At 45.7% G+C, this 18023-nt stretch overlaps 1 protein-coding gene across 4 annotated transcripts in view; it reads left to right on the top strand.

The window, feature by feature from the left end:
- The window catches only part of INSR (insulin receptor), a 146561-nt gene that overhangs the window by 5042 nt on the left and 123496 nt on the right, over nucleotides 1-18023 (top strand). For all 4 annotated transcript variants that reach the window (XM_070373711.1, XM_070373709.1, XM_005890758.2 and 1 more), the window contains exon 2: nucleotides 14395-14946. In XM_070373711.1, the coding sequence (XP_070229812.1) occupies nucleotides 14395-14946 (552 nt within the window). The remainder of the gene's footprint in view (nucleotides 1-14394; nucleotides 14947-18023) is intronic.

Raw genomic sequence — 18023 nt, 5'->3', positions numbered from 1 at the left:
GTTCCTTCTTTGGGTGTGTGTGTGTGAGAGATCTTTGGGTTTATTTGTTTAAACCGTCTTCTTGGCATCGAGTGAGGACTCTGTGCTATCAGCCCTGTCTCTAGTGCCAAGAGAAAGTGGTATCTGCTGGGAGATACCACTTGTGGGGACCTCTTGAGAACCCCTTATGTAAATTTCTATGAAGAACACAGTGGGAGTGACTCGCTTTATGTTTTGAGATTGGATCATACTTATGGTTTTTAAATTAAAATAATAACTGCATTCTCATTGCAAAAGAAAAATTGCACAAGTTTAGAGGGGGGAACAATAAAAGTTCCGTTTTGTCCCTAAAACCATTGTATTTCTGTCTTGGGAGATGACTACGCTGTGTTTGGGCTTCCCAGTGGCTCAGTGGCAAAGAACGCACCTGCCGATGCAGGAGACACAGGTTTGATCCCTGGGTGGGGAAGATGCCCTGGAGAAGGAAATGGCAACCTACTCCAGTATTCGTGCCTAGATAATCCCATGGACAGAGGAGCCTGGCAGGTTCAGTCTCCTGGGGTCACAAAGAGTCAGACATGCCTGAGGTTGTACATGCACACACGCACACCTACATACATATACATAGGTGTGTGTCCTATTTTGGTGTGTATCTTTTTGATTTAAATATTTATTTATTTATTTGGCTGCTTCAGGTCTTAGTTGTGGTGCACAGGCTTCTCTCTAGTTGTGGCATATGGGCTCTAGAGCCGGGGGTTTCAGTAGCTGTGGCACATGGGCTTAGCTGCCCAGCAGCATGTGGGACCTTAGTTCTCCCAACCAGGGATCAAATCTGCATCCCCTGCATTGGAAGGCAGATTCTTAACCAGTGGACCTCCAGGGAAGTCCCTGTTTGGTGTGGATCTTTAAATATTTTTATTATAAAAATGGTGGTACAGTAAATCTGACTTTTTTTGGTGCGTACAGTTTTTGCATTTTAATCCCTGCATAGAATTGTGTAGCTGTCCCCACAGTTAGGACACAGAAGTGTCCCATCTACCACCACCCAAACTCCTTCTCCTGCTAAGTCGCTTCAGTCGTGTCCAACTCTGTGCGACCCCATAGACGGCAGCCCACCAGGCTCCCCTGTCCCTGGGATTCTCCAGGCAAGAACCCTGGAGTGGGTTGGCATTTCCTTCTCCAATACATGAAAGTGAAAAGTGAAAGTGAAGTCGCTCAGTCACGTCCGACTCCTAGCGACCCCATGGACTGTAGCCTACCAGGCTCCTCCATCCATGGGATTTTCCAAGCAAGAGTACTGGAGTGGGGTGCCATTGCCTTCTCCGCAAACTCCTTCTAGCCACCCCTTTATTGTTATGCCATCCCTACCTCAAACCCCTGGCAACATTTTGCATCCCTAAATGGCAACCCACTCCAGTACTCCTGCCTAGAAATTTCCATGGATGGAGGAGCCTGGTGGGCTACAGTCCATGGGGTCGAAAAGAGTCGGACACGACTGAGCGACTTCACTTTCACTTTCTTTAAAGAAGATTTTATTTTAAATGGCTGCCTTTAGAGACATTCAACAGAGAAGGCAATGGCACCCCACTCCAGTACTCTTGCCTGGAAAATCCCATGGGTGGAGGAGCCTGGTAGGCTGCAGTCCATGGGGTTGCTAAGAGTCGGACACAACTGAGTGACTTCACTTTCACTTTTCACTTTCATGCATTGGAGAAGGAAATGGCAACCCACTCCAGCGTTCTTGCCTGGAGAATCCCAGGGACGGGGGAGCCTGGTGGGCTGCCGTCTATGGGGTCGCACAGAGTTGGACACGACTGAAGTGACTTAGCAGTTTTCCCTAGACTTTTAAAAGTGTCTTAATTCCTGCCACTTCCCTGGTGGCCCAGTGGCTAAGACTTCATATTCCCAAGGCAAAGGGCCTGGGTTTGATCCCTGGTCAGGGACTTAAGGTCCCACATGCTGTAACCAAACATCCCACAAGCCACAATTAAGACCCAGGGCAGCCAAATAAATGAATAAATATTTTTAATAAGTATCTTATATTGGATCAATAGTCTTAAGCTTGAAAACTTCATTACTCATAAGATACTCATTTTTTCTGGATTCCATATTTGTGAATTCACCTATTTGTGAAAATTTATTTGGCATCCCCGGTGGCTCAGATGATAAAGAATCCACCTGCAGTGTGGGAGACCTGGGTTTGATCCCTGAATTGGGAACATCCCCTGGAGGAGGGAATGGCAACCCACTCCAGTATTCTTGTCTGGAGAATCTCCATGGATAGAGGAGCCTGGCAGGCTGCAGTCCATGGGGTCGCAAAGAGTCAGACACGACTGAGTGACTAAGCACAGTAAAGCACATTTGTAATTCCAAAATAAATACTCAGAGCTTTAATTGTTATTCCTGGACATGCACCAGGAGGCACAAGTGGCAAAAAATTGGGATCATCTGACAGGCATGTTCCAGCTCAGATCGAACAAGGTGACATCTTACCTTCTTGTCGCATCTCTCCTGGTGTGGATTCATAAATCCCCAAGGATTAAGACAAACATCCTTAAAAATTTTTTTAATTGAAGTATACTTGGTTCACAATGTTGTGTTAGTTTCTGGTGTACAGCAAAGTAATTCAGGTCTATACATGTGCACATTTGTTCAGTCTCTCCATCGTGTCTCACTCTTTGCAACCCCATGGACTGTAGCCCGCTAGGCTCCTCTGTCCGTGGGATTTCCCAGGCAAGAATACTGAAGTGGGTTGCCATTTCCTCCTCCAGGGGATCTTCCTGACCCAGGGATCAAACCCACGTCTCCTGCATTGGCAGGTGGAGTCTTTACCACTGAGCCACCTGGGAAACCCTTGAGAGATGAGAGATGGCAGAGAGCCCCTAGCTGTTGTTTCAAGGAGCAGGGAGGTCCTCCTGTGTTCTGCTGACCCTGGTGCTGAGCCATTCCCCAGTGGCTGTCGGGGCTTCTAGAAACCTATTTTGTTTCCAGCAGAGTGAGATTCGTTCTGTGTTGCCCAGTGCAGACTGGATATGAGTTCCAGGTGGAGTTCGAGGCAGACTGATGAGGATTAAAATTTGATGTCAAATCAGAGCCTTTCTTTCGATTCATTCAGGGGATGGTGTCCCATCAGGTTGAGAGGGTACCTTCTGTTTCATGTTCAGGAAGACCAGGCTGTTAACAGGAGGTGCTTGCTTCTCTCCCATGCCTTTGTGAGAAGGTGGAAAACATAGGTACTTTCAAAAAACTGTGTTTATTAAGAGTGCGGGAAAAGGTAGTGGTTGGACACAAATGGATAAAGAAAGCAGGGCTCCCCTTGTTTTCTGATGGCCTTTCTGTGACTTCTTGTTGCTAATCTGTTTTCAACCATGGATCTGGTTTCCTTGCAGGAGATTAGAAAATGGATAAATTCTCACCGAGACGTTTCTTCCTAATTATATCCAGTTACATGGTATTGAAGACATCTGCTACTTTTTTGTTGTTGTTGTTCTTACAAGTCTTCTCTTGGTTTTCTTGTTTAAAACTTTGTAATTTATTTTTGACTGCACTGGGTCTTCATCGTTGCATGTGGGCTACTCACTAGTTGCCCTGCGCTGGCTTCTCATCGAAGCGGCTTCTCTAGTTGCGGAGCACAGGCTCTAGGGTGTGCAAGCTTCTGCAGTTGCAACACTTGGGTTCAGTAGTTGCTCCACGGCACGTGGGATCATCCCGGACCAGGGATCAAACCTGTGTCCCCTGCATTGCCAGGCTGATTCCAAGAAAAGTTCCAAGACTTCTCTTGGTATTTTTGTCCAGTGTCTTTTGTGGCATCATCTGTACACATGAGGAGGTAGGACTCTTGAAATGGCATGGAAGCCCCTTGTAACCTTGTGGTTTGATGGGTGATGTCCTTGGGGTGGTCTATACAGAGGTATGGAACTGACTGGAGGGATTAGCCTAGCTGTTCTGGAGCTTTCAGAGAAGCTTGTGGGAGATATGGGTGTCAGGGTGACTGTGGGTCTTTGGTCCTCTCTCTGGTTCCCTGGTCTTAAATACTGTGCTCTCCAGACCTCCCATACCCCTTCCATCCTTTTATCCTCTTGATTTTAGCACATACTGCCATCACTTCTGCCTGCATCCACCCCTCTCCCCAAGCTCCGGGTCTACATCTTTCCATCACCCGCTGGATCCACATCCCAGAGCATCCCCAAGGCCCCCACAGACTCACTGTACCCCAGTCTGAGCCTGCTGTCCTTGCCACTGGTTCTATCTGGCCCTCTCCAGGTTCATCAAACAATGGTGCCTCACCCCCTACCTCCCTGGGGACCGAGTCCCTGTTGATGCTGGTTCCTTAGATGACTCTGTGGTCTTGTCTGTTTCCTTTTGCACCCACCCCATGACAGGCCCCCTAGGCCAAGCCATAGAGGTGGTTCCAGAGTGCCCTGTCCAGTACCTTCTCTGCCCTACTACCAGAGAGATTTTTCCACTTGCTGCTTCGGTCCGACTACAGCTGCCAGCTCAATCAGCCCATCCCCCGGGCAGTTGAGCCTGGCCTTAGCTGGGCAGCATGTGGTCTCAACTCCCTGACTTCATGACTGCACTTCCTTGGGGTTCTCTCTTCTTTATGTGCTTGCGTTTGCTTCCTGTTCCCCAAGGACCTCTCTTCCTTCTTTTCACCCATGGATTCCTACTTTTTCCTCAAGGAACTGGGTCAGAGGCCTCCTTCCTCCCCTCTCTGGCTTCATCACCCACCCCATTCGCCTTCCCTTTCAGCACAGACTGGGTGTATCTTTCTGGGTCCCCACAGACATTGGTCTGCCCAGTGGAGGTGCATTCTAGTGAAACTCTGACTACACGGTAAATGAAACCGTACTCTAAGTGTGGGTCGGAGAAGGGCTTGGTACATGTTTGTCTAAAGTAGGAAGCAGTCTATCCCGGAGTGGGCAGGTCCTGGAAAGGAGGGGAAAAGAACTGTTGTGGTCTGAATTGCTATCTCCCCGCTCCCCATTCATGGGTTGAAACTTTAACTCCTCAATGTGGCTGTATTTGGAGATAGAGCTTTTAGGAGGTAATTAAGGTTAAATGAGGTCATGAGAGGGCAGTCCTAAACCAATAGGACTGTAGCCTCAGAACGAGGAGGGACTTCTCTGGTGGTCCAGTGGTTAAGACTCTGACTTCCCAATGCAGGGGTCCCAGGTTCGATCCTTGATCAAGGAACTAGATTCTACATGCCACAGCTAAAGATCACATGTGCTGCGACTAAGACCAGGTGGAGCCAAGTAAATTAAAAAACAAAACAACAACCAACAACCCCAAAGAAGGCAACTAATGGTATTGATCCTGGAACAGAGTGCTCAGAGGAACAGGTGGGGCTGGAGAGGTGACCCAGGTTGGGTAGACGGTATGTTTGTCTTACGTGAGTCCCTGACATATCCTTGGGGGCCTCATTTAAAATGCAGATTCACAGGCTGGGCTCCTAGAGACACTGATTCATTTGGTCCAGAGCTGGGCCTAAGAACCTGCATTTTAACATACACCACTCTCCCCCACCCCACCCCAGAATCACTCCAGGTGATTCTGATGGTCCACAGAGAATTTTTATTAAAGGAAGGGATACTCTATTTTAAACAATATTTATTTATTTATTTATTTATGGCTGTGCTGGGTCTTCGTTGCTGTGTGGGCTTTTTTTGCTCGTTTTGGTAAACAGAGGGTATTCTCCAGTCCCGGTGTGCAGACTTCTCATTACAGTGGCTTCTCTTGTTGCGAAGCATGGACTCTAGGGCGCTTGGGCTTTAGCCGTTGTGGCCCGTGGGCTCAGCAGTTGTGACTTCCGGGATCTAGAGCACAGGTTCAGTAGTTGTGACACATGGGCTTAGTTGCTCTGAGGCATGTGGGATCTTCCCAGATCAGGGATCGAACCTGTGCCTTCTGCATTGACAGGCAGATTCTTTACCACTGAGCCACCAGGAAAGCCCTCCACTGAATATTTTGAGAAATGCTGTGTAATGGCTAAGGACACAGGTGTGGGAATCCTAAGGACCTACGTGTGATAGGCTGAATTTTGTCCTTCCCCACAAACTCACATGCTGAAGTCCCAACCCTCTAACATCTCAGAATGTGACTGTCTTTGGAGATTGGGTCTTTAAAGAGGCAGTCAAGGTAAAATGAGATAACCAGCGTGGCCTCTAAGCTAATAAGTCATGTGCTCAGTCATGTCCTTCTCTTTGCGGCCCCATGGACTGCGGCCAGCCAGGCTCCTCTGTCCACGGGATTTCCCAGGCAAGAACACTGGAGTGGGTTGCTGTTTCCTCCTGCAGGGGATCTTCCTGACCCAGGGATCGAATCCACATCTCCTGCACTGGCAGGTGGGTTCTTTAGCAGTGAGCCACCTGGGAAGCCCATTTGCTGATAAGACTGATGTCTTTATAAGAGGAGATTGGGATGCAGACACACCCAGAGAGCGAGTGAGGATGCAGGGAGAAGACGGCCATCTACAAGCCAAGGAGAGAGGCTTCAGAAAGGATCAGTTCTGCTGACATCTTAATCTCGGACTTCTGGCCTCCAGAATTGGGAGAAAATAATTTCCTCTTGTTTAAGCCACCTGGTCTGTGGTCATTGGTTAGGGATGGCACAGTAGACTAATATGCTGGGTTTAAATCCCAGCTCTGTCTCCTTCTGGCTTCATGACCTTGAGGAGGACATGTTTCTTTCCGAGCCTCAGTTTCTTTCCTCTTTGAGGAAATCTGTCTTGGTGACAGTTTGCCTGTTGCCCAGACCCCAGTCTTGTGCATCTCCCACCTCAGGGTATTTACTGCCCTTCTGTGTCCAGCCATTTCCAGAAGAATCCATCTCACACACTTTCGTTGTTGTTGTTCAGTTGCCAAGTCATGTTCAATTCTTTGAGACCCCACGGACTGCAGCACACCAGGCTTCCCGGTCTGTCACCATCTCCTGGAGTTCGCCCAAGTTCATGTCCATTGAATCAGTGATGATGTCCAACCATCTCATCCTCTGTCATCCCCTTTTCCTCCCGCCTCGATCTTTCCCAGCATCAGGGTCTTTTCCAATGAGTCAGCTCTCTGCAAGAGATGGACAGAGTATTGGAGCTTCAGCTTTAGCATCAGTGCTTCCAGTGAATATTCAGGGTTGACTTTCTTTAGGATTGACTGGTTTGATCCCCTTGCAGTCCAAGAGACTCTCAAGAGTCTTCTCCAGCACCACAATTCAAAAGCATGAATTCTTCAGCACTCAGCCTTCTTTATGGTCCAACTCTTATATCTGTACATGACTACTGGAAAAACCATAGCTTTGACGATATAGACCTTTGTCAGCAAAGTGATGTCTCTGCTTTTTAATATGCTGTCTAGGTTTTGGCTGAAGTCAGTTTTAAGAGCCAGACTTAAAAGCAGTCAGGTGGAGACTCATAAGGGTATCTGGTACCTCGGTGTGCCCAAGTTATAATTTCTGAAGGGAATAAATCTGGGAATTGGTTCCAAGTAGCTTGGAGTGAAGAACTGATGCGTGTATGTGGCCGGACGCTGGTTCTCCTCTATTCTTCCTACCCTTCATCACATGATTATCATCATTTATAGATGAGGAAACTGAGGCACACAGAGATTAAATATATGACTCAGGATCATACTGTTGGCAGGTGCCCACGCTGGAGTGGGAGGGCAGATCTGTTGGGTTTCTCTCTCTCTGTCTCTCTTTAAAAAAATTATCTATCTATTTTTGGCTGCACCAGCTCTTAGCTGTGCCACACAGGGTCTTCCATCTTTGTTGAGGCACGCAGGATCTTTACTTGTGGCATGTGAACTCTCAGTTGCCATGTGTGGGATCTAGTTCCCTGTTCAGGGATGGAACCCAGGCCCCCTGGACTGGGAGTGTGGAGTCTTAGCCACTGGGCCACTAGGGAAGTTCCCAGATCTGTTGGGTTTCTAGTGTGCCCTGAAACTGGTGTGGGTGGTGGCCTGACACCTGAACCCAAGACGTGTTGGCTAGGACTCCTGAATTTTGGAAGAAGCAGTGTTAAGACCGGAAAGAATGCAGAGAGGAACATGTGGCCCCGGAAGAGGCCACCAGGGAGCATTTGAAGAATGTCTGAAGAATGTACAGGCTTGAAAGCAAAAAGTATAACTCTTAGCATTGTAAAGAAGTTTCAGAATCTTCTAGACCTCTCCCTCCCAGATCCTCAGTACTTATTTGCCGTTTCCATGGTGACAAGAAAAACAGGGGAGAGGGGACACTTTCCAAGATGGCTCTTGTATCCATCTTCTCTCCAACTGAAAAATTATAGATTCTTCTGGCCAAGAGGGGAACTCCAAGACTAGCACTGTCTGCTTTGATGGAAATAGTCTATAGTTGCATATCCAATATGGTGGCTACTATCCACATGGTGCTCTTGAAATTGTGGCCAGGGCAAATAGATTTTTACTTTAATAGTTTGTATAGTCAAAGCTGTGGTTTTCCCGTAGTGATGTATAGATGTGAGAGTTGGACCATGATGAGGGCTGAGTGCTGAAGAATTGATGCTTTTGAATTGTGGTGCTGGAGAAGACTCTTTAGAGTCCCTTAGACTGCAAGGAGATCAAATCAGTCAACCCTAAAGGAAATCAATCTTGAACATTCATTGGAAGGACTGATGCTGAAGCTCTAGTACTTTGTCCACCTGATGCGAAGAGCCAACTCATTGGAAAAGACCCTGATGCTAGAAAAGATTGAAGGCAAAAGGAGAAGGGGGCAACAGAGGAAGAGATGGTTGGATGACATCACTGACTCAATAGACATGAGTTTGAGAAAATTCAGGGAGATAGTGGAGGACAGGGAAGCCTAGTGTGCTGCAGCCCATGGGGTCAAAAACCGTCGGATGCGACTTAGACTGAACAACAACAAACTTTAATTCATTGAAACGTAAATGTGAAAAAAGGAAACATAAAGTCTTGTTTAACTTTAGTTGATTGAAATGTCAGGAAATCAACACTTGATTCTGTTATTGAACAACTGTTTTTGGGAGGGATACAAAGAACCCTACATTTTCAATGACTCATTTTGTGGAATATGCATATACTGATTGAGTATTTCTGATCAAAATTTAGCATCTAAATTGAGAAATGTTGCAAGTGTATAATACACGTGGCATTTGGGAGGCATAACGTGAAAAAAAATCTTGTAGTTTTTTTTTTTTTTTTTAGTATTGCTTACATGCGGAAGTGAAATTTTTGGATATATTGGATTAAGTATATTTAATTTCAGTGTTTCTTTTTTACTTTTTTAGAGAAAATTTAAAGTTCTATCATGTTTCTATCAGATAAGGCTATTATAGACTCTACACACCCTGGTGACCTACAGCGATGAGCTGTAGCTTGCTGTCACTCTTGACCTTCCGATGAAGTAGGCAGAACAGAATAATTCTTATTGCTCTGTTTGTGTAGGTTTTAAGTCCTGGTGTCACCTCCTCCAGGAAGCCCTCCTTGACTGTCCCAGGCTTATTCAAGTAGCTTTTTTTTTTTTATGATTTCTTCTAGCCTTTGACACTGTCCTTACCTAACTGAGATATCCTCCTCAGTTATACCTTCAATTGATTTGAATAGTTAATAGCATCTACAGTCTCTGAGACCCAGGGCAGCCTGTATCCTATTCTTTTAAGCACTTCCAGTCCCTGGAACAGTGGAAACAGGTTTTCAGCCTGGTAGGCTGCAGTCCATGGGGTGGCTAAGAGTTGGACACGACTGAACGACTTCCCTTTCGCTTTTCACTTTAATGCATTGGAAAAGGAAATGGCAACCCACTCCAATGTTCTTGCCTGGAGAGTCCCAGGGACGGGGGAACCTGGTGGGCTGCTGTCTCTGGGGTCGCACAGAGTCGGACTTAGCAGCAGATAGATGCTGCAGGAGTGAACGAAGAAAGCCGTCTTTAGCAAGTTTCCTCCGGGTTGTCACCACATGGACATTATTTCATTGTTTCCTTATTTAAGTCACATTCACCTGCTTTTTCATTAGGTATGTTTTTGAAAAAACAGAGGTGGATAGACTGTAACATAGTAATAGCATAAACTTTGCCTTTAATTGCTGGGTTGAAATCTCAGTTACCCCTTACAACTCATTCTGTGTGAATCTTGACTTGCTCATCACAAAAATGGGCATGGACCATTTTGTTTATCTACTTCCTCTGGGATTAGTTTTAGAATTCATCAAGAGAGGACTTCCCTGGTGGTATAGTAGATAAGAATCCGCCTGCCAGTGCAGGGAATACGGGTTCGATCCCTGGTTTGGGAAGATTCCACGTGCCACAGGGCAACTGAGCTCGAGTGCCACAGTTACAGAGCCCCAGCTTTAGAGCCTCAGAGCCGCAACTACTGAGCCTGTGAGCCTAAGTCTGTGTCTGCAACAATAGAAGCCACCGCAATGAGAAGCCTGAGCACTGCAACTAGAGAGTAGCCCCTGCTCACCGCAACTAGAAAAAGCCCGTGCATAGCAATGAAGACGGAATGTAACCAAAACTTAAATAAATAATTTAAAAAAGAGAGACAGAGAACGTGCCTGCCAGAACATGACCAAGTGCTTCACATAAGTGAGTGTGTTAGCTGTCACCAGGATTGCCCTCCTCCCCTGATCCCCCTGGTCCTTCCCTATCTGTGTGTAGAGTGATGGTTAACCAGGTGCCACTTACTGAGGACCTGAAGCATCCTTCAGTTTCCCACCCAGAGGTATTAAAAACCAGTGCAAGATCCTACATATATTGTTGGCACCACTTCTAACATCCTCTGGGTATTTTCTGTCCCTGCAGTAAATGGCTCTATTGTCTTATACTAATAGGGACACATACGGCTTTAATGAGGAGAAGGAAATGGCAACCCACTCCAGTGTCCTTGCCTGGGAAATCCTATGGGCAGAGGAGCCTGGTGGGCTGCAGTCCATGGGGTAACAAAGAGTCGGACACGACTGAGCAGCTAAACTACCGCCACCACCACTATGGCTATAAGGACTTTAACTCAAGTCACTGGAGTCATTGGAGATTAAAAAATAAAGCAATTCTTTGTTGTCCCAGGTAGTTATAGTCATTTAATTTTTAAACAACAACTTTATTGAGAGCTAATTAAATACCATACAATTCACCTATTTAAAGTTTACCATTTAGAAGTTCTTCATACATTAGTACATTCACAGAATTGGGCAACCATCACTGTGATCAATTTAGAACATTTTCATCAGTCCTCCCAAAGAAATCCCATACTCTTTATCTGTCACTCCGCATTTCCCTCTCTCGAACCCCTTGAAACCACTAATCTACTTTCTATGGATTTGCCTATTCTGGATATTTCATGTAAATGGAATCATTCCACATGTGGTCTTTTGTGACTGGCTTCCTTCACTGAGCATCATGTTTTCAGGGTTCATCCCTTTTGTAACTGGTGTCAGGGTTTCCTCCTCTGTTATTGTTGAATAATCCTCCTCTGTATTAGACATGCTACAATTCATGGGTGTGTAGTGTTGGCTTGTTTCTCCCTTGCTGGTTATCATAAATAATGATGCTATGGACATTTGTATACACATTTCTGGTTGGACCTATGTTTTCATTTTACCTAGGAATGAAGTTTCTGGGTTATATGGTAACTCTTTGCTTAATCTTTTGAGGGGTTACAAGACTATTTTCCACAACGGCAGCTGAGCCATTTTCCATTCCCACCAGTAATGTACAGGGTTTTAATTTCTCCGCTTCTGTGTCAACTATTGTTATTGTCTGTCTTTTTAATTTGAGCCATCCTGGTGGGAGTGAAGTTGTATCTCACTGTGGTTTGGATTTACATTTCCCTGATGTTCAACAGCTGGTTAATCTTTGAATGCATGTTCATATCCGATTTCTCCCACAACTTGGGAAGGATGGTGTTTTTGTCTCTGCACCAATTTCAGAAGTGTGTGTGCGTGTGTGTGCAGGTAACATAGAGTTACGAGGCTCAGGCTTGAGAAGCCCAGACCTGTGACCAAGTCTAAGCTGTACACTGCCGGATATAGTACAGGACACCAAATTAAATTTGAATTTAATATAAACAATGAGTAATTTTTAAGGATAAGTATGTCCCAAACATTGCATGAGACAGACTTACCTAAAAAGTACTCCTTGCTTATCTGAAATTCAAATTTAACTGGGCGGTCTGCATTTTTTTCTAAACTTTTAATCAACTAATCTATGACTGTGCTGGGTCTTCATTACTCTTGGGCTTTTCTCCAGTTGCAGTGAGTAGGGGCTACTCTCTAGTTGCAGTTGAAGGGCTTCTCGTTGCAGTGGCTTCCCTTGTTGCAGAGCACAGGCTCTAGGCGCTCGGGCTTCAGTAGTTGCAGTTCCCGGGCTCTAGAGCACAGGCTTAATCGTTGTGGCGCATGGGGGCTTAGCTGCTCCAAGGCATGTGGGATCTTCCTGTACCAGGGATGGAACCCATGTCTCGTGCATTAGATGGCAGACTCTTTGCCACTGAGCCACCAGGGAAGCCCTGTCCTTCATTTTTATTTGCTAAATCTGGCAACCTTGAATGTTACTGGTGGGTCCTTGGCTGATTGGCTTTGCCTCTCAGAGTTTTCTCATCTGTGGGGTGCAGATGGAGCCTGTTGGAAGGGATCAAGGTACCTGTCTAGACAGACCTTTGTGTGTAGATGCTGTTGATGTGACTGAAGCTGGGAGCCTCAGACAAGGCTTGGGTGGCATGAGTGTGTGGTGTTGGAACTGATATCCTAGTCCTCTAGAAGGTGTCTCCCAACCTCTGACTGAGTGAGTGTGTGTGTTTTGGCAAGGAGAGGCTGTCTGAGGGATTCACATCTGATGAATGTTAACTCCAGTATAAGGAACACAGGAGGAGGGAAAGATCTAAATAAGTATATGGAGGAAAGGAAATCAAAGGAGCCTTCCTGGAGGAGGTGGCCTCTGAACTAGATCTTGAAGGATGATGAGCTGGATTTCAAAGTAGGGAGCTAAGGTGTAAAGAACTTTGACAGCCAAAGGGACTCGAGCTACTGTATTTAGAACAGTGGCCACTTGGTGCACATGTCTATTTCCATTCATACTAACTAAAGTGAAATCAAATACTCAGCTCCTCAGTCTTATATAAGCCGCATTTCAAGTGCTTGACAACCACGAATTGGCCGGTGGCTTCCATATGACCAGCACGTATGTAGAATATCTCTATTGTTGCCGAAGTACCTTTGGACTTTGTCAGAGTAAGGCAGGGGTCACCAGACTACCACCTCAAGGGAAAACACCAGCCCACAGCCTGCTTTGATAATAAAGGTTTATTGGAACACAGCCATAGCCACTCATGGTCTCTGGGCTGCTTTTGAGCTGTAACGACAGAGTGGAATAGTCTAAACAGAGACTGACCGCAAAGCAGAATGTATTTACTATCTGAGCCTTTATAGAAAATATTTGCCTACCCTGGTCTATGGGGATGAAAGCACAGAGCCTAGAGGTGACACTGTGATGCGTTTGGGAGACATAAACAACAAGAAAATGGCTGACATTAATTGAGCACCTACTGTGTGCCAGCCACTGCTTGGGTGTCTGCATTATTTCATTCCCTTCTCTTCATAGGTCATGTTATGGGAGGGGGGAGGTTTGGAAGGCCCTCTTGTAATTGGAGAGTCGTGGACAGGCCTGTTTTACATGGTGCCGGGGATGGAGGGGCAGAACCTTGAGAGCTGTGAGAGGGAAAGTGCAGGGTGCTGGAGAGCCATAGAGGGTGTCTGAGCAAGGGAGAGACCAACTGCAGGAGAATAGGTGTTCAGGGTGTTTGTACTGGGGAGATCAGACTCTCTGGGAAGCCCTTGACACACCTGGGTAAAAGGTGATTAGACTGTGGCTGCCTGCCAGGAGGGCGGGTTGGGAAGGAGAGTCAGGAAAATGAGAGAATTGACACAACACAGCCAGGTCTCCTTGCCTCATTTCTGATGTGGGCACCTTTATCCCCATAAATCCATTTCCTGAAGATGTTTCACATTGACTCACTGGGGATGGCTCCCCTTTCCCCTTCTGCACCTGCTGCATTACTCAACCCCCTGTAATCCCAGTGTCTCCTTTGCATCATATTTGATGTGATGGTTTTAAGGTTTCTAAACAGGTACCGCCAAAGGAATTATTACTCTTCAGGTTTTTTGCCTTTTGAGAGTAATTACTTAGGCATGGACACTTGACAGAGAAAACCACTGATGGGGGCTGGCTATAGAAGTCGTGGGGTTCAGTGCAGAATGAAATCTTGGGACCGCCTCACCCAAAAATGATTAAGGATTTCAAGACGGATGAGAGAACATTAAGCCCAGGGCAAGGCCGTTCTGAGCAGGCGTGGGACCCAGGTCACATGGCCACATGGCTGCCCTGCCACTCATTCTTATAAACCATCCATGGGATGTTTGCTCACTTGTCTTGCTCTCTGCTTGTTTGCACTTCCAGTGTGCCCCGGTATGGATATCCGGAATAATCTCACCCGGCTGCATGAGCTGGCCAACTGCTCAGTCATCGAAGGACATTTGCAGATTCTGTTGATGTTCAAAACGAGACCTGAGGACTTCCGAGACCTCAGTTTCCCCAAACTCATCATGATCACTGATTACTTGCTGCTCTTCCGGGTCTATGGGCTGGAGAGCCTGAAGGACTTGTTCCCCAACCTCACGGTTATCCGAGGCTCACGCCTCTTCTTTAATTATGCGCTGGTCATCTTTGAGATGGTTCACCTGAAGGAGCTTGGCCTCTACAACCTGATGAACATCACCCGGGGGTCTGTCCGCATTGAGAAGAACAATGAACTCTGCTACCTGGCCACCATCGACTGGTCTCGCATCCTGGATTCCGTGGAGGATAATTATATCGTGCTGAACAAAGACGACAATGAGGAGTGTGGGGACATTTGTCCAGGCACCGCCAAGGGCAAGACCAACTGCCCTGCCACTGTCATCAACGGGCAATTTGTGGAGCGGTGCTGGACACACAGCCACTGCCAGAAAGGTATGTCAGAGTTCTCTGGATTCTATACCATTTCTTGTGACTTGATTCATTAAAAAGATGCTGGAAGTGTTCACTAGCTCAGGTGGTGACAAACCTTGTTTTGCAAAGGCTCAGACAATAAATAAACTTTAAACTTTGCAGCCTATACAGTCTCTATTGCAACTACTTAACCCTGCTATTGGACCGAGGAAGCAGCCACCTGGCAACAATGGGCAATACATATACGGGCATGGCTGTGTTTCAATAAAACTTTATTTACAAAACCAAGCGGAGGGCCGGATTTTGCCAACACCTGAGCTAGCTGGTTGAATGTTCCTCTTGTTTGAGAGAGCCAGATGAGTATGGATTTTGCTGTCGAAAAAAGGAAATCTATTTCTTGTCTGATTTAAGATTGCTCATGGTAGGCATTTGGAAAAAGGAATGTGTAAAGGATAAAAACAAAGCAGCCATCCTTATTCCACGATTACTGGGGGTATTTCCCGCTAGTGGCTCTGTTGTGTCTGGATTTACTTAACTTTTCCTGTCATTGGGTATTTAAATTATTTCTAGTTTTCACAAAGAGGGTTGAACATTTTGGTATGGAAGCTTTATTGAGCATTTTTTTTGTTTTCCCCTTCAGATTTTGGTTTTCCAGAAGTTAAATTTCTGGGTCAAAGTTTCTTGATATTGATTGCCAAATAGCTTTCCGGAAATGTTGTACCAACGGGCACTCCTCCTAGCACTGGCTGAGAGGGAACACCTTGGCTAGCTTGGAGTGTTGTTTGAAAAATCTTTCATAATTTACTGGAGGGAGGAGCTGGTGTGTTGTCATTGTTTCTATTTGCATTTCTTTGATTGCTATCAGGGTTGAACCTTTTAAAACATGTTTATTTATCATTTAGGTTTTTTCTTCCTGTTCATATCCTTTGTCCATTTATCTTTCAGTGCCTTAGTGGTTTTTGAAATATTAATCTGCGTGTGGTTTTCATAGCAAAGACTGTTAACTTTTTGCCAATTACATTTTCAGATGTTTTTGTTCCGTGATGAAAATACTCTGGTTGTCCGTTGCCAGAGAAGCTTAAAATGTTTATGGAGTTCAGACCTGAATTTTTGCATGCATCTCATATTATTTTATGCTTAGAAAGTCCCTTTCTATCCATAAAATGAAAGTTTTTTTTCCTCCAAGTTTTCTATCTTAACTTTAATTATTATCATTAAAAAAAATTTCAAGGGTATCCATTTTCCCCCAAATAATTAGGTGAGGGCTCAAGGCCATTTATTGCAGAAATTTACCCCTTCATCATTGATTTGGGGGTCTGTTTCTGAGTTTCTATAAATATGTCTGCCTTTCCACGTGCTGAAGTTATTACTGTTCTAATCCATGTAGTTTTATAATGTTTTGATATCCAAGAAGGCTAGTTCCCAACACAAACTTGTTAGTTATTTATTGTTTTATTGACTCTTTCACATGCTGTGAAATTCCCTGGGAAGAATTAGCAAATATGAGATGGAGACAGAGAAAGTGAGTGGGTGGCTTAACGATTGTATCACAAAAGATAAGGGAAGGGAAAAAAGAGGGTTTTCTCATCTGAGCCCAAAGCTATGGAGAAGCCACACAGCTATGGAGAAGTCAGTCCTGAGTAGAATCCATAGACTCAGTAGGGAGGGCTCCTTCAAGTTCCAGGAAGGAATCATCATGCATGGAGATGTTGAATGGGAGAAAACAGGAGGTGAGAGAGTGGATACCTCTTTTTTGAGAGTTTGGCCAGTGAGGGGAGGGAGAATCTGGTGGTTTGTGGATGGACAAGGGAACAATGGTTGTTATGTTGTGGAAGAATCTTGAGAACGTCGGTAGGTCAGGGACACAGAGAAGCCAAGCTATGATCAAGAAGAAAGATCAAAACTGGGGCAAAGTCTTGGCAAAAGTAGAGGACCACCCATGGGTTTGGAATTTCATAGAACAGGGAGATTTCTGAGGTGGCGAGATTTCTGAGGTGGCGGTGGGGGTGAATAATCTGGGTGGGAGTGAATATGCTGATGAATTCAGAGGTAAGGGGGTTACCTTCTTTGATGGTGAGGGGAGGAGAGGCTGTGTAGGCCCTACCATGTTACAAGGACACACAGCTGCAATGGGAATCCTGTTATCCTTATTTTAGAGACCAGAGAGGTTTTTAACCTGCCTAAGGCCACACAGCTAATAAAAGATGGCTGGAGTTTGCACCACATCTGAGATACAAAAATAGCATCTCTGTGTGTGTTTTGGGGGGGCAGGGGTGCCTGCTCTGTTTAGAGGTGGGGAGCTTACTAGTAGCTGGGGCATTGGGAGAAAACAGTGAACACTTTTATCCCAATGCTCCGTTCTCCAAAATCAGTTTCTTATTTTTGCTCCATACTCACACGTCTTGAGATATAATTTAAGACATTCCTCTGTGGATTTATTTCTGTACCTATTTTAGTCAAAATATCCAGGATGGTATTATCTGCAAAAATGTCCGTGATGTTTTGAGTAGGTTTTGTTTTTAATCTTGTGCTTTGGAGAACAAGGCTTGTTTTCCTACACTGGGGGTTTCATCACCAGAGAAGGCGTGGCTTTGCATATAAGGTTGCAGCTGAGAAGTTGAGACCTGTGCCAGATACTGGTTCCTGGCATATAGAATCAGTGTTTGCTCCTGGTTCATAATCCTGTGGTGGGGCCCTCTGTTAGTCACTAAGTTGTGTCTGACTCTTTGCAGCCTCATGGGCTGCAGTATGCCACCCTTCCCTGTCCTCCACTATCTCCCAGAGTTTGCTCAAATCCAGTCAGTGATGCCATCCAGCCGTCTCATCCTCTGTCACCCCTTTCTCTTGCCCTCAATCTTTCCCAGCATCAGGGTCTTTTCCAATGAGTTGGCTCTTCACATAAGGTAGCCAAAGTATTGGAGCTTCAGCTTCAGCGTCAGTACTTCCAATGAATATTCAGGGTTGATTTCCATGAGGATTGACTGGTTTGATCTCCTTGCTGTCCAAGGGACTCTGAAGAGTCTTCTCCAGCACCACAGTCTGAAAGCATCAGTTCTTTTGGCGCCAGGACATTGTCCTCTCCTGGTCACAGATGATAA

Source organism: Bos mutus, chromosome 7 (genome assembly GCF_027580195.1).
Source record: "Bos mutus isolate GX-2022 chromosome 7, NWIPB_WYAK_1.1, whole genome shotgun sequence".
NCBI lineage: Eukaryota > Metazoa > Chordata > Mammalia > Artiodactyla > Bovidae > Bos > Bos mutus.
Note: the sequence above shows the minus strand (reverse complement) of the source record. Positions and strands in the feature narration are given on the sequence as shown.